The 23,694-nt window shown below is 44.0% G+C and overlaps 1 protein-coding gene across 1 annotated transcript in view; it reads right to left on the bottom strand.

The window, feature by feature from the left end:
- Positions 1-317: 317 nt before the first annotated feature.
- Positions 318-23,694, bottom strand: part of Klhl6 (kelch like family member 6) — a 51,830-nt gene continuing 28,453 nt past the window's right edge. The window contains exons 4-9 of the mRNA XM_050131991.1: positions 22,756-22,921; positions 14,551-15,000; positions 9,447-9,684; positions 4,747-4,949; positions 2,974-3,187; positions 318-1,729 (exon numbers count right to left, since the gene is read on the bottom strand). Coding sequence (XP_049987948.1) covers positions 1,428-1,729; positions 2,974-3,187; positions 4,747-4,949; positions 9,447-9,684; positions 14,551-15,000; positions 22,756-22,921 — 1,573 coding nt within the window. The 3' untranslated portion in view covers positions 318-1,427. The remainder of the gene's footprint in view (positions 1,730-2,973; positions 3,188-4,746; positions 4,950-9,446; positions 9,685-14,550; positions 15,001-22,755; positions 22,922-23,694) is intronic.

Here is a 23,694-nt window from a genome sequence, read left to right as displayed (position 1 = left end):
GAAAATGCATTTCCATTGAGTTTACTTGAAATACCTTCGCTTTCGGTGAAGGGCTGACTCTGTGTTTTAAGTGGAAACTGAACCAAGTTGATCTGAAACCTACATGAAGGATTTATAGGGACCCTGAAAACTAAGATCTGGGAAAGTCAGGTCTCAGGAACATAGACTCAAATTCTTAAATGCCCTCCAGAAGAATGACTTCTAGAAGATCATTTTTAGGAGTGACCAGTAGTATGAAGGTGTTCACAAGTGGTGAGGAGAGAGAACATAAAAATAAAACAGCAATTGCACAATGAGAAGCCAGGACATCAAACCACTGAGAATGCAAAACTTCAAAAATCTTTTTATTTAAAACTTTAATTCAATTTTATTTTTTAATGTGTGAGTGGTGTGTTCACAAGTGTGAAGACCCAAAGTAGATGTCAAATGATTTCCTCAGTAATGCTCCGCTTTTCACTGCTGAGACATCTTCCAGGTAACCACTCTTCATTTTTGTTTATGGATACGGGGTCTCTGGATGAACTGGAGTCACCAACGCTGACTGACTGAACGGCTCAGCTTGCCCTGCGGAACCCCTGTCTCTGCTTTCCAAACACTGGGACTGTAGGCAGCTCATGCCTGTTCAGCTTTCATGTGGGCTCTAGGGCTCCTAATGCTGGTCTTCAGGCTTGCACAGCAAGTGCTTATCCACTGAGCCACCCCCAGCCACTAAGAGGCAGTGGTAGTTCTAGTCCAAAATGGCGCATCCTGTAATCAAAAACAATGGCCACGATGTGGGGAAAACAGGACCTGTCTTTCACCTTTTTCAAAACAACTGGGCCATCCCAGACTAGTCTCAATAGATATGTCCAGGGGAAGATCATAGAAGATGCTCTTGACAAGTGGCCCAAAAGGCTCCAAGACATACATACAAGGAATAGAAGGAAGACATCACAGAAAAACACCTTTATTCCCTTGTCTTCAGCAAAGTTGCTGGAAAGAGACACCAGCCAAGTTTGAGGTTAACTTTTGATTTTCCTATCTGAGTTAAGTGTGGTGAAAGAGACACTGATGCGGGAAGACCTGTGTTAATTCCAGCTTAGCTGCTTGCTCTCTGAGTGGCCTGGTCAAGGTTGGCCTGTCTGAAATGCTTTTTCTTCACCTCTAAGACAGGCGTAATACTATCCGGCAGCAGGTCATTACCAAAGTTAAGCGAATTATCATGGATAAGAGTCTGGCACAGGCCAGGGTACGTAGGCATGTATGGAATGTTAAACATTACCCTGCATCTTGAGGTAGATCACACAAGCATTCCCGGCTGGTCTGTAAGCTGCCCCATGATAAGCCTTAAAGTCAAGGCTTGCTTAAGGCTCGCAAGGGACCTGAGTAAGCTGGGGTGCGGAATCAGTGCTCAGACTCCAGGGGTACCTTCCTGAGTCCCTTCACAGTCACACGGACACTGCCCCAGGCACAACCCGCCGGATATGAGTATATGACTTCCTGATGGTGACACTGCCGTGGTGGGACACTCCTCGCGGCAGGACACATTCCTCTGTCAGCTTCTGAGCCTCGGGGTCCCAGCAGAGCACAGTGGCAATGACCTCATTCTTCTCATCCCTCCCTCCGGTGATGTACAGCCTGTTGTTGCAGGGCGCAATGCCACAGCTGGCTCGCTCGTGACTGAACTGTGTCACCAGACACCAGCTATCTTCCAGAGGGCTATAGGAATAGAGCGCTCTCATGGCGCCACCTGCAAAGAAAGAGCACGCATGCTGGGCATCTTTCTGGGCCTTTCCTCATTAGCCACAAGAGTTCTACTTTTGATTAGGCCAGATCTACCATCTTACCAGAGAAACAGTAGACTGGTAGCTTTCTTCCCAGAAAGCCGGGATGGACCCCCAGGTTACTGAGGTGCAAACTTCATCTCCTTTCAATTCTTACCGGGTGGGAATCTGGTTCTAAAAGATATCTGACTGAGCACAGCTGCAAAACACACCTTCAGACTGGCTCCCTGGGGACCCCAGCTGGTGCCTCAGGTATCTCAGCATGGCTATGTTCTCATCTGCAACCCTATACACTAAAATCAGTTTTACAGATAACAAAAGGACCGTGTATAGAGGCAATTCATACTCGCCGTCAGCCTGGCAATAGCTAGGAACAGCCTCTGTTTGGAGAGTAAACAGGATCAAGGACATCGAGGTTGCACATCTTGATACTGGACCTTTGAGACCTTGGAGAAAGGACCACAAACAAAACCCCAAGAGACCCGAAGCAAGGGAGAGCTACGTTTTCTGTGATGGTCACCTCCCAGTGCCTCCCCTGATCAGCCCTGAGTTACCCACCGAAGCTGTTTGTAGTCTGGTATCTCTTTAATCGGCAGTTCTCTATTGTGGCTGCACATTAAAATCAGCTGGAGTTTTGAAGACCCCAGCTGTACTCTTTCCAGACACCCTTCTCCCCTCCAGACATAAGGCCTGGCTACTATAACTTTGTAAAGCACTCTCTGGTAATTTTAAGGAATGGTCAGGGGCTGAAAACCACCAGTCTTTAACAATTACACGTCAACTGTCGTCTGGCTGGCCAGGCTTCCTCTCAACTAAGTACATTTATTTTTTTCCAAGTACCTAAAAACAAGCAGGAGAGGAGCATGTCCATGACCACAAACTGACCCCTACAAACGTTTCCTTTTCATTGAGCATTTGCTTTGCTGCATGTTTCAATTTCTGTGTATTTGCTATGTTTGCTACACAGTTTTACTCCTGCACTGACCCCTGGCCTTCTCCACTGGACTATAATAGCATCCATGCTTTGTGTGGCTGCTTCTTCCTCCCGGACTTCAAGGGAAATTCCAACAAGGCCTGGGTCAACACCACCTTCTCTTCCTTCTCGGCCTTATTCACATCCACCCAGGCATTCTCAATATGATAATATCTGGTCTTCCGGATGGCCACAGGGACGACGGCCTACAGATATAAGAAACCCTCACCGACTCACCGACAACATAGATGTGATCCTGGAAGCTCACTGCATTGATGCATTTAGCCTCTACTGGCATGGCCGACTTCAAAATCCATTTATTGGTCGAAGGATCATAACACTGAGTCTTATCTGTGGCTAGCTTCCCATTGGGTCCTCCTCCAATGACATACAGCTTCTTCTTGTGGCTAGCAGCGGCAAAGGAACTGACATGGACAAGGAGGGGTGCAGCCTGCAGGGGCAGAGGGCACAGGAGTCAGTGTGCTGCTCAGATTGCTGGAGGAGCTCAGAACACACACTCGGGCATGCTTCAACTGAAATGGCAAAGCCCATGGGCTCTCAAGAAAATGCAGAGAGAAACAAAACCCACTGTCTCTACAGATTCTAGGAAGCCTGGAGCAAGCTGTGTCTTGGCTGATCCTGCTTGTTTATCCCCCAGTCCAGCTCTCAGGGAAGGAGGCACACAGGCAAGACTAAATGTCCCTGTACAGGAAGCCAGCATGTTCATATTCATTCATTGGTCAATTGCTAGGTGCCAAGGTCATATGTAGATGCTCCCAAGCAGAGGCAACACTGCAGATTTGGGGATTAAGCCAGATTTCAGTTTGTGAACCCAAGGACACTAAAGGAGACTTTTAGGAGCCTCAATCTACATATGTCAATCTGCATAACTGTCACGGCCACCCTTGTCCCGCAAGGAATGACGCAACCACCGGAGCTCTTCTCACTGCAGTTTATTCCAGGACTTTATTCACTTTCTCTCTCTCTTCCTTCCTCTCTCTCCAGGCAAACCTCTCCCAGCCCTTAAGTAGGCATGGGCTGCCAATCCCGGATTGCCAGGTGGGCACTGCCTATAGGCCTACGCATATGCAAGCAGCTGATGATCATTGCATTATCATAGCATAGGTCAGACTTTAGCCATCTCAGGAGTTGATTATACATCTCCATCAGGTGAGATTCCATGCAGCTCACTACACATAACCCTTTAGTTTGAAGGACTAAGTGATGGGACTTGATGATTAGAGAAGATCTTGGACCCAAGCCCCATGGTTCACAGGCCTTAGCTGGATGTCATAGCAATGTGATGATAACTGTTCCTTAACATGCTCTGACAATAAGAAAGAAAATCTGCACTTGAGAATGATCTGGAAACACTGGAGATAAGGTTGTTTTCTTATCCTGGGGCAGTTTTTAATCAAAGGTGGCTTTGCTCGAGACTTACACAAAGGCCTGGAAATGGCTCATCAATAATGAGAAAATAAATACAGCCTGCCTTCTATTCATAACCAAATGACCCAGGGTTCACAAATGGTGGAGGAAATGGATCCTCCCTTTTCTGGTATGGAGGGGAGCAGGACAGAAGGCATCTGAGGTGAAAAGACTCTAGGCCAGGTCATATGACCAATGGGTCATCTCAGGGTAGGCTCAACATCCCCTCTATAGCTGGGGCTCTGGCTAGCACAGGACAACGCCCACACAGAGTCAGGTCACCTGGAAGAATGTTACTACTATAACTGGATCAATAATATTGACTTTTGACTCCTAGGAAGAGAGAAGTTCAAGACGATGTCTATGGGAGCAAGGTGATCAACCAACCAGCCACCACCATAGACAATGTCAAAGTGATCAATCACCAGCCCCCACCATAGGCAGTGTCAAAGTGATCAATCACCAGCCACCACCATAGGCAGTGTCAAAGTGATCAATCATGAGCCACCACCACTGGCAGGATTTTTGTTTTGTTCTTGTTGTTGAAGCTTTGAAATTGCTCCCAGAAATGATCTCCCATACCTCTGACCAGCAGTTGTGGAAGGGATCATAAGTCTCCACATTGTTGATCCTCTGTAAGCCATCAAAACCCCCAATGACATAGACTTTGCCACCCAATACGACCATCTTATGCCTCCAGCGGCCTATGTTTAAATATTCAATCTGAATCCACTTGTTGATTGAAGAATTATATTTCCAAACATCATGCTGTGTTTCTTTGCCACCTACAAGAGACACAAAGTACTTTAAAAACACCAAGCAGACGTCTCCAAATCCAGTTTTCCCCCAGCATTCTCCTCAAAGCGCTAAGTGTTCAGCCAAGTCCCAGCCAAGGGGAGATGGGGAAATCCTGAAGGTCTCATTGGAAGGGCAAAACAAACTCAAAAGAATGAGAAGCCACAAAGTCTGGGCTGTGCCGCTAAAGCTCAGGAAGGGGGGCCACGTGAAAGGAGCCAGAGAAGGCTTCAGTGAGGTCAGTCTGGGTGGGTGGAAGAGTCTAATCCAGTGTTTGTGCTCCCCAAGAAGCGGGGAGCAAGGCTGAGCAAGGGCTTGACAGTCAGAAAGTTAGAAAGAAGTTCATGTTCTAAGTGTATTTATTTATTTATTCATTTATTTAAACAAACAAAAAACTAGAAGAAGCAACAGTATGGAAGAAATTACCAAGAGATCTTGCAACATTCCTTGCGCTTACATCTTCAATCTATATAAAAGAGTAAGTAGTATAAAAAATGGAATCGACCTCTAGGCAAGCTTTTGCCTCCTCTCAAGGGTTAATCCAGAGGGGCAGGCCTGGAATATGGTTTGGGGCTCCTGCCCGGAAGGCAGGTCCACCTTAAGACAATGCCTCTCTTCCTTTCCAGAGTTCCCGCCCTAGTGCCCTCCCTACACTGAACCAGAACTGGACAATGCCCTGACTATTTCTAGTTCTTTTCTAGCCTTTTCTATCAGATACTGGCCAAAACTTTAATGCACTTTAAACTCCCTAAGCAAGGTTTTGGGATTCTGTACTCTTTCTAAAGACATCGCCCACCCCCTATCCCCTCCCTCACTCCACCACCCACCAGACTCCCGGAGCTGCCTGTGCCCAGCTGGCTGACCTCCATACTGTCTTATCTAAAGCAGCCTGACTTTTATTTTTCTCCCCTCCCGTCTCCTTCTCCTTTCCAGGCAGCTGTAAGAGTTACAGCTTCCTCTCCTGGGTTTTTCTTTTAAACTCTAATTAATTGCCCTTGCTCTTCACTTGAGTCTGTTCTTAAATCTTTTATTAATAAGAAGACCAAGAACCCCAAAGAGAGAACAGACTTCTTGGGTGCTATCTGACGGGTCTTCTGGGGCTCGCTATGATTTCTAGCAACACTCTTTTCCTGCCTTTATTTCTTTAGCTGGCAGAGTCAATGAACCCATCCCTGCACCTCTAGATGGCAATGTGCCTTTGTCCTATTTTTAATTAATTTTTATTATGAAAATATGGAATGTTTACAATTGATCATTTGAGAGTGAAATGGCTAATGTTTTCTTTACAACCACTCTCTTAGAACACAAAAATTATGATGTCTGTGTCAAAGGCACATGCTTGTGAATTTTTATAGATGCTTCCAATAGTCCTCGAAGATGCTCCACCCCCTCTGCAATAAAAAACAATGGCATGATGACGTGACCAGTATGACAAGAATGAAGAGATGAAACCATGGACCCCAGGAAATGAGAATTTCTCCAGGAATCTCATGTTGGAAGACGAAAAAAGCTGAGAGCAAAATGTTGGCCAGGGGGAGAACTTGCCTGCCATAAAGAGATTTCCCAGAGTTCTAGCAATTTTTCAGACAATCTTGTAGGTAAGACCGAAGCCCGGCCAAAGATGGGTTATTAATGGATAGGACCATACTTTAATGGTCCTTAGGACTGCTTGCTTAGTTGTGCATGTCCCTGGTACCATATCTTTAACCACAGCACTCTGGAGGCAGAGATGGAAAATCTCTATGAAGTTGAGGCCAACCTGGTCTACACAGAGAGTTCTAAGGCTGCCAAGGCTACTCAGTGAGGCCCTGTCTCAATAAAGCAAATCAAATCAAATCAAAAGCCTGTGACTTCATCTGGGGGCCCCAAATATGAACTTGAGTGGGATTGCCCTGATCATCTTTGTCCTTCTTTCCAATGTGGCCTCACTGAGTAAATCCCCCTCTTCTGCGTTTTACTATTAATTTGGCTGTATTAATTGACTTTTACTACTAATGACTGTTTAAATTGGCTTCTTGGGTATAAGTGTGGTCAAGCCTGGCTCCTTGGCATAGAAACTGTGTGCCTGAGTTTGGTGGGTGTGTCACCGACTGGTACCATGGCTACAGACAGGCTGCACTTCCTTTCCTAGGGCTGTGTCCACATACCTTGAACCTTTGTCTTTGCTTTGTCCTTTTTTTTGGGGTGGGGGTCTCTACTCAAGACATTGTGTTAGAAAACACCATGAAAACTTTCAATGAGGTCTTTATTAAGAGAAAACAAATGCTGTGCTTTCCTTAGTGACTTAACATCTGGCTGGTTTGGCAAGCATATTGCAAAGATGAGAAGAGCTACCTAACAGCTGCCCAACCTCCCTCAGGTGTCTGTGTCCTCAGTTCTTTTAACAGTGTGTAGACTGCTACAAGATATTTAGAAGATTCTCCAGAAAAAGCTTTCTGTGGTGTGGGTGAGGAAGCGAATTCCAGGCAAGTGTTCCACCACCACCGGAAGGACTTTTGGGAAAGGGAAATAAAGAGAGAAAGAAGGTTAAATATGAAAATAATAACAAAATGAAACTAGTGTGAGTATAAGATTAGATAAACTGACCGACTAAAATTGAATACAAAAACAAACTCAAATATATAGAAGTGATTAAATGTTTAGCAGTTGGCCATCTGGAGACAAGTTAGATAGCTATGCCACTTTACATGTAAAACAGTTTTCAAATGTGACTTAGAGAAGGATGTAGAAGACTAACTCAGTGATTTGGAGAGCGTGATGTGAAAGTAGGAAAGAAAATGGTAGTGAGAATGTAAATAAAAGTTAAAAGACAACCACAATCTAAACGGAAAGTAACTACACCACAGAGCAAAGGATATTTAGAAAGAAAAAGACAAATACACAACAATAGAAAACAGTCAAAGGGTATGAGGAGACATACTTTAAAATAAATACAATTAGCCAATAATTATAAGAAAATTTACTCAGTATCACTAAAGATACGAGAATGTAAATGTATATATTTTAGTCTATTACATCAGAAATAATTGTTGATAACAATCGTCTTGAAGAATGTAGAAAAGGGGCTCTGGTTAAGCTACAAAATGTGTAATCTTTGTGGAGAAACATATAGCAACTGACAAATTCTCAATTCACTAATCTTAAGACCGATCCTAGGAGTCTTTCCACAAATTCAAAGCTATGTGTATGCAAATGTCTGCTAGAGTATTTTTCTTAAGTAGCTTAAAAACAGTTAATACATGTGCAGTGGCAGAGATCAGTTCTGATTACCAAATCTGTTTCTCCTTCCTGGATGCATAGCTAAACTACATTGCCGACCCTCTATTCTGGGAAAGAAGAGCATGCTGTTGGTCTTGCCAGTGGCCTTGTGGCCTTGCGAGCTAAAGCTTTGTGGAGTAGCTGTGTCTTCTCCTTCAGGCCCTGTGTGGGGGACGGCAGACTCCTACGTCAGAAGGAAACCGAGTCCCTGAAGGCCTATGTTAAGCGATGGCCTCCTGATCCCACCACTCTTACACACCCTTGTTCATTCACTAAGTGGGACTTGGGGCTTGTTGAAATAGCTAATATTAGTTATCCTAACAAAATATAAAAATAATTTATAAAAAATATTAAAACATGGAAATTATCATGGAACCAAATGCCATTCTCTGTATTGTTCAAATCTTATGGTATTCCTACAATAAAAAGAAACTTATAGTCTGATCAATATTATGAACAGACACGGAGATCAGCTAACGTTACTCTTTGGAGGACACTAAATACAAAGAAGTGGGAAGGGGATGTTTGCACTCTTCTTTTTATATGAATGAGAAGGACTAGGACTCGGGCTTAGCCCCTGGATTGTGATCCTGTCCAACCTCAGGATGTAACCTAGAACCTCTCTGAGCCCTGTTTTCTCCTACTTCATAATTTACCCTCTCTTGCTATGACTGGTAATTACGTGTTGTTAAAGTACAGGTTTACCTACTAAGTGGGAAAGATGACAGAGACTGAGTCATTCAAAAATATCTATTGAGGATTTACATTGCTAGGTGCGAGAGACAGATTTAACTCTCACGGAACTTCAAGTCTAAGGAGAAGGCAAGTGCAAATAACTGTTAATAATTGAGCAATAACTTAGCAATGAAAATGTAAATGTATTCCCATTCTTTCAGTAGAAGCAGATGACTGAGAAGTTTGGGAAGGTCGGGTTTGTGGGGGGATACGCCATTTCATTATGCTAGTCCTACACTCAGATCAGGGCCCTGTGCCTGCAGCAGACAGAACAAACCGTTTTGCTGTCTGTGCTGCTCATATTTCAGCATGTTTGAAGTGATAATGCTTTCTCCAGGATAAAACCACCTAAGCTCCTGGTTCTATATCCTGACCCACAGAGCTAGAACACTGAACTCACAGACATTCTCGCACGGCGGTTGGTTGGTTGGTTTTTACTTAGGGAAGCATAGAATGCTATTGAGGAGCCGCTTTGATCCCAGCCTCCAGCTTACCTGAGATGTAGACCTCATTTTTTAATGTCACACAGGCAAACTCTACCCACTTCTTATTCTCACTCTCCAGCTCATGCTCTGTCAGCGGGAGCTTGGCCACCTCCAGGCGACTGCGCCTCAGGGGGTCCAGGCAGGTTACCTCGGCCACAAATCGTTCATCTTTTGTGCAACCGCCAATAATCATGAACACCTCAGACTGGAACTCATGCATCCTGGGCTTGGTGCGCTCTGAAATAATCTAGAAATCAATGAGAGGATGTGTGGACAGAGGGATTAGAACACGACGCTGCACAACCTGGGCTGTGGAACCACAAAAGGCAGGTCCCGGTTTCTGCCTCCACCACTGTTAGTCTTGTGACTTCTCCTTGACCATGCCTTCATCATCTGTATGATGGCTGTCTGACTGTAACTACCCAGTAGGTTTGTTGTATTAGATGGCATAACACATGGACTGTGATGACCCAGGATCCGCTGTGGAACAGGTACTGAATGAATTGTTACCTGTCATTTCTGCTGCTATCTTGAGACAAAAATCTGTTTGCCACCAAATGCACTTCCCGCCTCTTCTCTCCTACCTGTTCTGAAACCTGAGCTCCTGGAATAGACATCAAAGTTAATATTTATTCAATACCTATTGTCAAAATGTAAAAAAGAAAGAACAGGCTGGGGGGTCCACGGGAAGGAGCTGACACACGTCATCCTTCAGAAGGTCTTTATTTGGGCAGGGGTTGGGGATGGGGCTGCAAGGGATGGCAGGTTTTCAAATCTAAAGAAGAGCTTCCTTAAGAGAAATAAAGCATTGTGACCACAAACAGCCATAATGGGACCTTGAAGATGTGCGTGCTTGGGGGTGGGGGAGAGTAATGACAGAGACAGAGAGCCTTGCTTCAAACCCCAAGAAGAAAGGGTGTTTCTGACTCATGGGTTTTCAAGAGATAGGCTAACTTTACACAGGTACTTCAAAATTCAGTCTGTCCTATTGCACCTGCCAAGGGGAATGGAGCAGGCTATAGGAAGGACCAGAAGCTTGTCTTGCTGGTACAAGGGGGAGGGGAGCTACCAGGCTGTAGATGCATTCCTTCCTTATCAACTGTTTGTTCCAGAAAGAGAACTAGGGGGACGGGGGGGGGGTCATCTTGGGAGAAAGAAATAGAAAGAGGGTCTGTTTTCTAATACTTATTATACACCAAGCCCTGGGCCAAGCACATTATATAGCATTGCAGTCTATGGTAATGGTCACTGATACTACTGACATTCCCTAATAGAAGGAAGAGCGGCCTTTATGTGGGAGTCCAGCCATTACTTGTCTACTACTCTCCTTCAGCTGCAAGTAATCTTGGGAAATGCTACAGTAAAGAAGAAGGCCATCGGTAAATGAAAATGGGACTCCAGGGTGCAGTTTGTGTGACGTCATCATCCATGATGAGGTGAGACTTTTCAGTAATGCAGCCGTCTGGGGGTCACCCAGCTCACCAAGCTAACTTCAGTGGAATCATTATTTCGGTTTGTCATTAGTGTCTAGAGTAAATCTTGTAGTTTGTTTGTGTCTCCCCAGCAAAAGGTTTTTGTTGTTGTTGTTTGATTTTTTGAGACAGGGATTCCCTGTAGCTCTGGAGCCCATCCTGGAACTAGCTCTTGTAGTTCAGGCTGGCCTTGAACTCACAGAGATCCACCTGCCTCTGCCTCCCGAGTGCTGGGATTAAAGTGTGCACCACCACTGACCAGCAAACGTTAACAACATCAATTTGTTATTTGTGTGTGTGCGCGCACCAAGGAGCCAGACCCAGTAAATTTTTCATCCCCACATTGTGAGTTTGTACTGTGGCCATAACATTGGTGGCGGGCCTGTTAGTTTTGAGTTCAAAGGAAGAGTGGGAAGACATGTGACAGGATTAGCCCTCATTAATGTGTTGAGCCTGAGAGCATAAGCAGTAGAAAGTCCATGGGGTAAGGATGGGAGCAGCGGGCCAGAGCTTGGGGACATCTGAAGGTACGAAGCTGGTTGGTAGGGTTCAAGCAAAGAGTTGACACCAAAGACAAACAAACAAAAGTGCTTCCCTGCACCTTTCTTCCCAACATCAGCCTGCTTTCTGTTCACAAACACTCCCTCCTCACAGCTGAGGCACAACCTCCAAAACAAGCTGGTCATCTTTGTTCAGTCAGGATTTTGGTATGGTAGGCAATGCTTCAAGAACAGTCTTATAATTTACTATAAGGACATCCCTTTTTCTCTAATGGATTCTCAGCACAAAGAACAATCAGTATCTGGGTTTTATGGGTTTCTGTGAGTCAGTGGATGGATGGATGGATGGATGGATGGATGGATGGATGGATGGATGGATGGATAAGACAGAAAGCCAAGGTTCCTGGTAGGGACTATTTTTTACAATACATATTAGTGTGGTACCCAGTCTCCACAACGGCCTCCCAGAATTCAGAGCTCATACTGTTCCAGAATCAGTCTCTCTAACCAAAAGATTACAGAAGAAGTGGTGTTCTACCAGACTACTAAAGGCAATAAAGCTTCCATATTTATTGCTTTCTTAGTCTAAGATAGTTTGCTCTGGCAGAATTCCATTTGCTATGTAGATGCCCTCATGGCAAGAAAGCACAGCTTCAAGCCAATAGACAGTAAGGAACTGATGCATGCCTGCAATACTGTGAGTGAGTAGCATGTGGATGTTCAGATCTCATTTGAATTTTAAGGTTGCTGAAGTCTAAGCCAATAGATAATAGTTGGATCGACACCTACTAAGAAACTTTACATCAGAGCCACCCAACTAAGCCAAGCCATTTTAAGTTCTTCTTTTTCCTTTTGCAGTGTAGGATTGAACACAGGGCATCATGCATGCTAGGCAAGAACTCTACCATGGATCTGCAACCCTGTCTGCTGCTTTAAACAGTGAAGTTGTAGGGTAATTCATTATGTAGTGATTCCCAATGGGGTAACAAGGACAGGAGAAAGAAAGGTCTCAAATCAATGACCAAAACTTATTCTTTAAGAAACTAGGTGGGGGGAAGTAAATTCAGAATGTAAACAGAAAAAAAAAAGAATTCTATCATGGTCAAAATAGAAAGAAAATTAAATAGAAAACAACAGAGAAATAAAATTAAACCAGAAGTTAGTTTATTGAAAAAGTCAACAGAATTTATGATATCTCTAACAAGACCAATGGGGGCACAAAGAGCCACTATCTGGAATTCAAGATGCTATGTTACTACAGATTCAATATAGATAGTATAGATCCACGTCACTACATAGTCTATAGATAGTACTGATGATGGGCGGAGTTGAGAACAGTTTTATGCCAACAAATCCGCAACTCTGTTTGGGAAGTAACAGACCAGCACTGTGTCTGTTAGCGTGATATGATTTGAAGTGAGAATCTCCTCTCTCAAGGAAAATCCCAGGTTGACCAAACGCCAAACTCCGAGGATACCTGTGAAGAATAAATGAGCAGCAAGCAGTTCTAAGAACAGTCAAGGAGTACAGCGATCCACACAGATGAAGGAACGTCCTCCAGAGAAGTCACAGACAGATACGATTCCTGAACAACTTTGGGCTGAGGTTTCTACCATAGCCTGCAGATGAGGTTTGGCACATTTTGCACAGTGATAGGTACACATGAGGTTTCATGCCTGTCAATCAACAGCAACCTTTCCCTATACCATAGCTTTTTGGTGAGCTTGCTCCTCCGCTAAATCTGGCCTTGTCTTTACAAGATTATGAGTAAAAAACATCTTGGGGAATTGCAAAGGAGAACAGGTAGCAGCAAACACCTTCTTGGTGCCCATTGGGTCATCCATAAACACTGCCATTCACAACACGCCAGAGATTTCTCCTAAGATCTAGAGATGAAAAGTCCAGTAAGACTTCATTCCTACTATAACAAGTTGCAAGTTTAGAGTATTACAAGATGATGAATTCAATGCCCACCATGTGACATTTGTGTCATGACCAAAGACCGAACCAATGGCCAGAAGAACACAAAGGGTTCTCTGAAGAAGGTAACCTTGGATTTTGAGTACACTCAGAAGTAAGGTAGAGGAAGAAGAAAGCATTAGACAACATTTGCCTTGTCCTGAAGGCTGTAAAACCATATCCTTTGGGAGAACTGAACACAATAAATAAAAACCACAGCAGAACATAAACATCAACTAAAGAAACAGAGACCATGAATTTGAGCATAAGGGGGATACAGGAGAAGAGTGAGAGGGAGGAAATGGAAGGGAAAAGTGATGCAATGATATTTTCATTCAAAAATGGATTTTAATTAAATTTGTTCTTAGTTTGTAAATACAAACGCACACAGTAGAGGTGTGTAGTAAATGATGCCAGAGACCTAAGCAGGAGGTATTTTAGTGAACAGAGCTCAGGGGACTTTAGAAGAAAGAGTGGATGGCTTCCTGAAGGTGAAAGAGAGCCAATGAAAAGGTCAGGCCAGGAGCAAAGTTCACACCTGCATCCTCCATCATCCCAGGAGTGGGGATGAGTTGGTGGGAGAACAGACTGGGAGCACAGTAATGAGGTCTAAGGAATTTCTATAAATTCAGGGGAGAAATGAGGGGACTCTAGACCTTGCCTTGTCCTGAAGGCTGGAAAACCATATCCTTTGGGAGAACTGGACACAATAAATAAAAACCACAGCAGAACGTAAACATCAACAACTAAAGAAACAGAGACCATGAATTTGAGCATAAGGGGGATACAGGAGAAGAGTGAGAGGGAAGAAATGGAAGGGAAAAGTGATGCAAGGCATCATCAGAACAGAACAACAGATACAAATGCTCACAAGAATGGGAAAATGTAAGGAAGTAGCATCCCTTCAGAATGGTGACTGGAGGGGACCCCACACAACTGGGCAGAGGACAGATGTGACAGCCACGGTGCCAAACGGTTTCCACTTCTCACTAAATCCTCCCCACGGCTATGAAAAACGTGCTATCATCCCCGTTATACAAATCAGGAATTCCAGCTTCTGGAAGGACTGGACTCCTCTACTTGCTGTCCTGAGGTGTGAGCAAAGGTCACTTGCATTTCTGAGAGCCCTGGCTCTCTTCTTACATTGCCAATGAAATGGAGCGCCTCTCACATCTAACCTACCTCATTGCCGGAAAGGTGGTACATCCTGGCTTCCTGAAGCAGGGGGAAGACCTCGGGACACTGCCTTATGAGAGGATCTGCTTCAACCATCTCCACAAAGTACCACGGGTCCAGAAGTGGTAAGCGCACATTCTCAAGAACACAGGGGAGTAGGCAGAGTCGTTCTGATTGTTTGTGCCGGACCCAGCTCATCACTGTCTCAAACACCTGAGCCTCCTCCGTCACACAAAGATCGTCACTCTTCAAGATGTGATACAAGGTATCCACCGGAAGTTCAAGGAACTCCTCGGAGTTCAGAATCTGAACGAAGTTTTGAATGATGTAACTTTGAACTTGCATCTTTAAACTGTCCAAGGAGTGTGTGTCTGCCAGCCTCAGTATTCCGATACAATTTTCTGGGTTCAAGGCTTCTGTGAGGAAGCTGGCACAGGCATCCACCAGCTGCAGAAACTAACAGAAGGGCAGAGAGTCAGGCCAGAAAGTGCTCAGTCCACAAACAAGAACATTCATCAGTGAGTTGTGTGTGCCAGCAAAAACTCAGCAGCAGCCTAAATTTTGAACAGTACATTCACATAGCCAAGAACTCTGTAAATAATTTAAAAACATCTTACAAGATTACCTTAAGTCCTCTGAGAAATATAATGTATTGGGTTTTCAGATCCGTGCATTAAATCTGCACAAACATCTAGATTTATTTTTGTTTATTTTATAGGACTGGGGTGGAACACACAGCATTGCATGTGTTAAGTAAGTACTCTGATATCAAGCTATTTTTCCTAAATTTAAGCCTCTAGATTTAATCATTCATCCACATCAAGATGGTAGGAAACTCCATGGAACAACTGGTCTAATTTCTCCTGTAAATATGCTACAAATGTAAAAAAGGGAGAGAAGGAGGGAAAATGTAAAAACTGGAACTCTGCTTGCACCCATGATTGCAATTGCACAAACTGGATTTAGTGGGTTATTTTTCTAAAGGGGATGATGAAGTTGGGAGGAGGGATGAAGGGTCAGAGTGGGTCCTCAAGGAGTTAGAGAAGTGAGGTGTAAATACAACCAAGAACCATTATATGCATATATAAATTATCAAAGACTAAAAATATAAAGATGAGAGATTTAGAAGTTATATCGACTTACTACAAAGTATGGACCATACTTGAATGTCTGATATAAGCAGCAAATTAAGTCAGAGAAATGTTTACAAGCACTAATATTTGAAGACATGAAAAAGTATTATTAATTTTAGGGGCAATTATGATCTTACAGTTATTTTAATAAGAGTCTTTATCTTTTGAACTAGGGTGATGGTTCAGCAGATAAAAGTGCTTTTTAATCAAGCCTGGTGACCCAAGTTCTGATCCCCAAGGGAACCGACTTATAAAATACTACAGTTTAAGGTATCACACTCATTAATCAAGCTATGGGACATTTTCTCTTTGTTAATGTGTTATTTACCCCTCCCCCAATGAATTACTATCACTTTTGTAATTGAAAAAGAATAGTTTGTAAAAAAAAAAATATATTGGTTGGCTCCCATATCCCACTTTAACTCTACATCATCTTCCGCAGAGAATATGAATTTAATGTTTGGGCAGCATTTTATAAATTACAAAACACCATCATTGTCATTGTGTTCAATGCTGATATTTCACAGATCACATCTCCCAGGCATCTAGTTCACTACTGTTCTCTGGGGCTGTGATCTGCACAAGTCTGGTCTGGACCTCTCTTTGTCCGCTGGGTTCACAAGATCACGTTCTCAGTGTGCTTGAGCTGCTATTCTAAGTGAAGGAAGAAGGAGATCACAGGGAGGGGCCAGGTGAGGAAGCCCCTCTGAGGGAAGGTACTGAGAAGAGATACGGGGACAGACCTGGCAGGGGAAGTGTGGTATGCAAAGCACAGGTTCTGGTGACAAGAAGCTATGAGGATAAAAGGGGAGGGTGGGGCAGGAGTGGTCTTGGGACTGGTTTTGAACTGGCAGACTGAGTTGAAGAGAGTTCAGTCTTTACACTGCAATACCCCATTTTCAATGTCATTTCCAATCACAAAACATGATTTTCCCTATCAGAGCATCGCTTCCAACTTATCATCTACAAAATGTTTCTTTGAGAGCCAACACAAAGCTGGAGAAAGATGGAATTGGTTGTTGCCTCCCTCTGCTCTGTCTGTAGAACCCAGTGTGCCTACAGCTCAGCTCCTTGCTTGAGGAACTGTGAAAGTGATTGAGCTGAGAATCCTAATCCAAACTGTTTGTTTGATTTTTGTATGTTTTTTTTTTAATTTTTGATTTATATTGTAGCAGCCCAAAGATGCCTCAAACTCTTTATCCTCCTGCCTCATCCTTTTAAAGACTGAGATTACAGGCTTGTGCCACCACATTCAACTCTGGGAAACTCTATGAGCTACTCACTGTTAGGGTAACATTATGAAGTATCTACTTGACCCTGGGCACTTTAGTTCTGGGTAAATAACTGTATAAATAAAAAGTGGAATAGGAAGAATAGAAAAAGCCCACCTCTCCATGAAGCTCTTTCTTCAAGCCAGTTCTCCCCAGTGGCTTCTCTAATTCCCTGATGTGGAATCTGTTCTTATCCCTTCCTCAGCCTCATGTGGAGGTGCCTGTAACAGCTCTGCTCTGTGCTCTGCCCAGCCAGATCTAGCAGCCCAAAGGTTCTAGGTCATGATTTTGTTTTTATTTCCAGCAATGTCTACTACGAAAGTCTGACAGCAGATGAGTTGGAAAGGCCAGACAGAAGAGAAAAAGCTTTAATAGATATCTGGAATGCACTAAGACCCGTGAGTTTCTTCATCTGTCACTGCATTTCACAAACTATTTTTAAACAAAAGTCTCTTATTTAATTAGTAAAAAGAGGATATTCCAACTACACTCGCAAGTGGACATTTACACGCTACATTTACAAATTTAAACACTTAAGATTTTACCTGCACCCTGACAAAGAACTTGCGCACGTGCCTCAGCCCTCTTCTCCCAGGAGGAAATCGAGAATTCAGAATAAAAGATATTGCCTGAAGTCACATAGAAAGTGACAAGATGAACCTTTAGCCTGCTTGCTAAGGACAGTGGCAGGCTTGCGCTGTTGGGCTAACAAAAGCCAGGAGAATCTCAAGAGACCTTATGACCACAAGGGAAAGTAGGTGTCTCTGACTGCCTAAGCTCTCCCAAAATATGTGTCAACAAGTATTTCAGAGTGCTCCAACCAGTAGCTAAGAATTTGCTGGCATGTGAGGGAGTCATGAAAACAAGAACTTTTTTTTTTATCTATTTGCCTTTGGATAAATTTGCCTTTGGATAAATTTTCCTCGAACCTGGTTTTTAGAACTGAGAGATGACAAATAATAGTAAAAGGCATAAACAGTTTCCTGTTTAGATGGATAAGTGAATTAAAAGTTACAGTCAGCACCTGACTCTGACAGGAACTCCTAAAATACCATCAAAGAGACATGGCCACAGTTCCCATAAGAAATGTCTGCCTTAACCTACTGACTGGGAGAAGATCTTCACCAACCCCGTAACAGACAAAGGTCTGATCTCCAAAATATATAGAGAACTCAAGAAACTAGACTCTAAAATGCTAATTAACCCAATTAAAAAATGGGGCACTGAACTGAACAGAGAATTCTCAAAAGAAGAAGTTCAAATGGCCAAAAGACACCTAAGGTCATGCTCAACCTCATTAGCAATCAGGGAAATGCAAATCAAAACAACTTTGAGATATCATCTCACACCTGTCAGAATGGCTAAAATCAAAAGCACCGATGATAGCCTTTGCTGGAGAGGCTGTGGAGGAAGGGGTACCCTCATCCATTGCTGGTGGGAATGCAATCTTGTGCAACCACTTTGGAAATCAGTGTTTCGGTTTCTCAGGAAATTCGGGATCAACCTACCCCTGGACCCAGCAATACCACTCTTGGGAATATACCCAAGAGATGCCCTATCATATGACAAAAGCATTTGTTCAACTATGTTCATAGCAGCATTATTTGTAATAGCCAGAACCTGGAAACAACCTAGATGCCCTTCAATGGAAGAATGGATGAAGAAAGTGTGGAATATATACACATTAGAGTATTATGCTGCAGTAAAAAACAATGACTTCTCGAATTTTGCATGCAAATGGATGGAAATAGAAAACACTATCCTGAGCGAGGTAACCCAGACCCAAAAAGATGAACATGGGATGTATTCACTCATAATTGGCTTCTAGCCATAAATAAAGGTCACGGAGTGTATACCTGGTGAACCTAACGAAGCTAAAGAAGAAGGTGAACCCAAGAAAAAACATATAGTTATCCTCTTGGCTAAGGGAAGTAGATAAAATTGCCGGGGACAAAATTGGGATCTTGGGGGTGGGGTGGGTTGGGGATAAGGGGGGACAGGGAGAGAAAAGTAAGAAGGGGAGGATTGGGGGAACTTGGGGAAACAGGAAGATTGGGATAAAGGAAGGTCGGATAGGGGAGCAGGGAAGCACATATCTTAGTTAAAAGAGCCACCTTAGTGTTGGCAAGAGACTTGAACCTAGAGTGGCTCCCAGGAGCCCAAGGCGATGTCCCCAGTTAGTCCCTTGGGAAACTGAGGATAGGGAACCTGAACTGACCCTATCCTATAGCATTACTGACGAATATCTTTCATATCACCATAGAACCTTCATCTGGTGATGGATGGAGATAGAGACAGAGACCCACACTGGAGCACTGGACTGAGCTCCCAAGGTCCCAATGAGAAGCAGATGGAGGGAGAACACGAGCAAGGATGTCAGGACCACGGGGGGTGCACCCACCCACTGAGACAGTGGGGCTGATCTATTGGGAACTCACCAAAGCCAGCTGGACTGTGACTGAAACAGCATGGGATAAAACCGGACTCTCTGATCACGGCGAACAATGAGGACTGATGAGAAGCCAAGGTCAATGACAAGGGGTTTTGATCCTACTTCATGTTCTGGCTTGGTGGGAGCCTAGCCAGTTTGGACGTTCACCTTCCTAGACATGGACGGAGGGGGGAGGACCTTGGACTTTCCACAGGGCAGGGAACCATGACTGCTCTTTGGATAGGAGAGGGAGGGTGAGAGGAGTGGGGGGAGGGGGAGAAGAGAGGGGGGAGGGGGAGAAGATTGGGGGGAGGGAAATGGGAGGCTGGGAGGAGGCGGAAACTTTTTTTTCTTATTCTCAATAAAAAAAAAGAAAAAAAAAAGAAATGTCTACCTTAAAGAAGCCATTTGAAGGTCTTTTGAGGAGTATCTATTCTGATTCTTTATTTATTTTAAAAACTTTAAGTGCATTTGTGTGTGTTTGTGTACTACATGTGTGCATACACACACACATAGTACAACATTTGCATATTATATCAGACATCAAAATGTCAACATGGTTGTTCTCACAATTAATATTCTACTCTGATATACAGTTAACACCAGGCCATCTGGGATGCTGGGACTATGAGAACTATTTCTGAATACTTAACCCTACCACACCTTAGTCTCATGTGAACATTGCAAATACTTCAACTAAAAGAATATAGCTGATTAAAAAAAAAAAAAACAAGCAAAGAAATAGAACCAGGTACACACCATCCGATGAAGTAACATATGAAAAGCCAAGATACCATAATTCCTCGCAAAATGACTAATCCCACAGTATGACACCTAGTGAGGGTGAATTAAATAAAATCCCAGACAGAGAACTCAAGGGAGTGATTATGAGTACGTTCAAAGAAGAAAAGAAGCTCCTGGGTTAGAATACAAACAGAGGAATAAAATAAGGAAAGTCACGTGCTGCTGGGCGCACTCCCTGGCCCAGGAAGTAGGAGAGTGTGTTATGCTGTCAGCTGGAGCACACACAGTGCTCCTTACACACCCCAGTGTGAAAGTGAAGTTACAGGCTGCAGGATGCCCCACTCTGATACATGCTTACCCAACACACTTCTACCTGTACGAACCCCAGCCCTGAAGATCAGATGGCATACAAAGCAGCTGCCCCAGTGCGACTCCCCCAGCACACACCAGAGCTGAGTCTGGGCAGTTAGAGAGAACTAGAAAGTTGGCTGGGCAGGATGACCCAAGTTCCGGTTCCAGCATCCTTATCTGTCAGCTCACAGCTGCTAGAAACAACTCTAACTACAGGGAATTTGACACACTCTTCTGGTCTCTGTTGGCATGGGTACACTCATCTCTCTCTCTCTCTCTCTCTCTCTCTCTCTCTCTCTCTCTCTCTCTCTCTCACACACACACACACACACACACACACACACACACACAAATACGTAAAAATGTGAAAACTAAAAATACTAAAAACTACATTTAGAAAGAAAAGTAGATCTTTTTTATTGTGTGAGACCTGTTTTGAGACAGTGAGAGAATCAGGAGACTTGACAATGACTCCAAACTTTGTCACTCAAAAAAATAAGCTTCTACTTTGGTGCCAGACACTAAATCTGTAACAGTAAATGTCATAGCTATTACTATTTCCAGTTTTCCCATCTTTAAACAAGTCAGAAACCCTCCCTACATTCCAATAAAAGGTATTAGCATGAAAATAACAAGGACTGCTGCAGATTTCCTGAGCAAAGGTCACTCTTTCAAGGTTGTCGGCACATTAAGTTCAAAAGACCTCTTGACACAGAAAGATTGCTCTGAGGGTATGTTGTTGGATGGTGGGCAGGACGAGATTAACTATAAACACTGAGCATGACGTTGGTGAGCCCCCCCCCATAAAGAAGGATGGTTTCCTGTCAATCAAACAGGTTGATGATGAGCACAGAGAGATGGTCAAGGCAGTGAGTGTTTGGTCAAGGCAGTGAGTGTTTACTGACTTGGGGACATCACCAGAAAACCAGCCCAGCCAGAAATAATTGGCCTGACATCTTCAGGAAGCCCTGGGAAACTGAGCCTAACTGGTGGTAATCTGTTACTCAGAATTCAATCAGGGCTGCTTTGTAGTGGATTTTCTATTTTCTTTCCATGATCCTGTCTTTTGTCAGACCTTATAAATCACTCCCTAACTCTAGCCTCAACAGAGCTAATCCCACTACCAACAAGCTTGGACCATGAACCCCTCAGAAGGTAAGCATCCTGGGTTCGGTTCCCTTCAATACTAAGCTAATTATGACCCAAGCAGAGACCACCTCCATAGGAACCAAGCCATGTACAAGATCTGATACTTATCCCTGGTTCCTGGAAGTGATATGGTCTCTCCCTGGACCGTTTCTTACACATCTAGGCAATGAGACAACATTAATACAATGGAATCAGGATCAATAGTATGACTCTCAACCTAGGCAAAGATGATAATTTGGATGGAATCCCTGTTTTAATTATGGATGCAACTGATATTATTCATAGTCTAATTATTTTATGAAGCTAGTGTAATTGCTACAATCATATGAAGCAAATATTACTGAACAGAAACAATATATTACTTGGGAGTATTTCTGAAGATCTCCCTCCTCTGTGACACTTCTTACCTTTCAATGCTCTCCTTTCACAGCCACACAAAGTCTCGACTCCCCCATATCTAGACAGCATGGCCCCAAAGCTGCATGGTGGTGATGGCAAGCAGTAGTGTCTCCCATCAGAAAAGTCAGTTCCACATCACAGCACTTTCAGTCATCCTCTGTGTTGCCTTAATTTTGTGCCCAACTTATGATAAAGTCAAATGTTGTGTGTAGGAAGCCCTAGCCACACCACTGGCTCTAACTAGGCTGAAACACCTGGCAGACACTGTGGTGCAGTTAGGAACCAAGGCACCACACTTCCTTAGCGTTGTATGGTAAAGCAGGAAACACCTCATTGCATCGCCTGTCACCGAGTGCCCAACTGAGCATCTTTTGACCTTCAGGTAAGCTTGCTCGCTCACTTGCTCCCTCCCTTCCTCTCTCTCTTTCCATGTGTGTGTGCCTATCTCTCTTTGTGTTTATCTCTGTGTCTCTGTCTTTGTCTGTATGTCTGTCTTAGTGAGTGTGTCCATCTTTCTGTCTGTTTCTGTGTTTATCTCTCCTGTCTCTCTTTCTCTGTGTGTGTCTCTCTCTGTCTCTCTGTGTCTCTCTCTGCCTTTCTGTGTCTGTCTCTCTCTTTCTGTGTGTGTGTGTGTATTCCAGATACAGATCTGGAAGCCAACCTAAGCAGGTCTCTAGGGCTCCCTGCTTTCACTCACTACAAAGAAAAGCACAGAACTTGTTGGTTCACACACCTGGAAAAGATTGGCGGCCTCCAGAACCCGCTGAACATTGTGCTTGGTGATCAGAGCCTTGCTTGTGTATGTGTAGTTCAGGAGAGTGTGCATAGTCTCCGCATCCACCCCTTTAATAGTGATCCTCTTCTCATACTTCTCCTTTAAGTCGTTGCAGAACATGGCCCTGGAAGAGAGACCTGTGATGTGAATCCTTCCAGGACTCTGGGATCCAGACCTGAACAGATCCCCTTTTAGAGTCATCTGCCCTCCTGCAACAGTGAAGTCCCAAATCAGAACCTGAACTGATGGCCAACATAGAAATAGAATCATTTGACATGCTGACTTCTTGAGATTTTGTCCCTTGATTCTTTGACTCTCCTTGTCGATGCTATTTCAGTGCCTAGAATAAAGAACTCTTGAATGAAGTCAATGTATTTAATGTATTTTGTCATTAGTCTCTCTGGGATCACCTGTACTCTGAACTGAGCTGCCATTCTTAGATGTGACTTTCAAACCCTCTCTTAGAATCACACGCAGTGGATAACATCCTACTCCGGTTTAGCCCATATCCCTATTCCCCAGAAAATCAACAATTAGAGAAGCCAGGGCTCAGTACCAGGAAGGGACAAACAAGCAAGACTGTGTCCAGAGAGAAATCAGCTCCAGCCTAATCCTGCAGGGTTGGGACAGTGCACTCCACAGCTGTCCCAGCAGAGATAAAGATACTGCATTGACCCAGAGCAGTGAGCCTCAAGGTCCCCAGTAAGAGAGCCCGGCACCCTCAGCCTGGGCTCCAGGGGCTCCTGTGTTCTCCTGGATCCTGCACTGCCTGCCCCGTCCTTCCTTCTGTCCCTGGATCACTGGGCTACCAGGCGGCCCTGTTTAGGTGCTGAAGAGTTCCATCTGGACGGGTGAGTGTGTGCTATCCAGGGGCGATAGTCCCGGAAGAGAGCACAA

This window comes from Alexandromys fortis, unplaced genomic scaffold (genome assembly GCF_014885135.2).
Source record: "Alexandromys fortis isolate MF-2015 unplaced genomic scaffold, M_Fortis_MF-2015_v1.1 scaffold_380, whole genome shotgun sequence".
Classification (NCBI taxonomy): domain Eukaryota; kingdom Metazoa; phylum Chordata; class Mammalia; order Rodentia; family Cricetidae; genus Alexandromys; species Alexandromys fortis.
The sequence above is the reverse complement of the archived record's forward strand: the minus strand, read 5'-3'. Positions and strand labels throughout refer to the sequence as shown.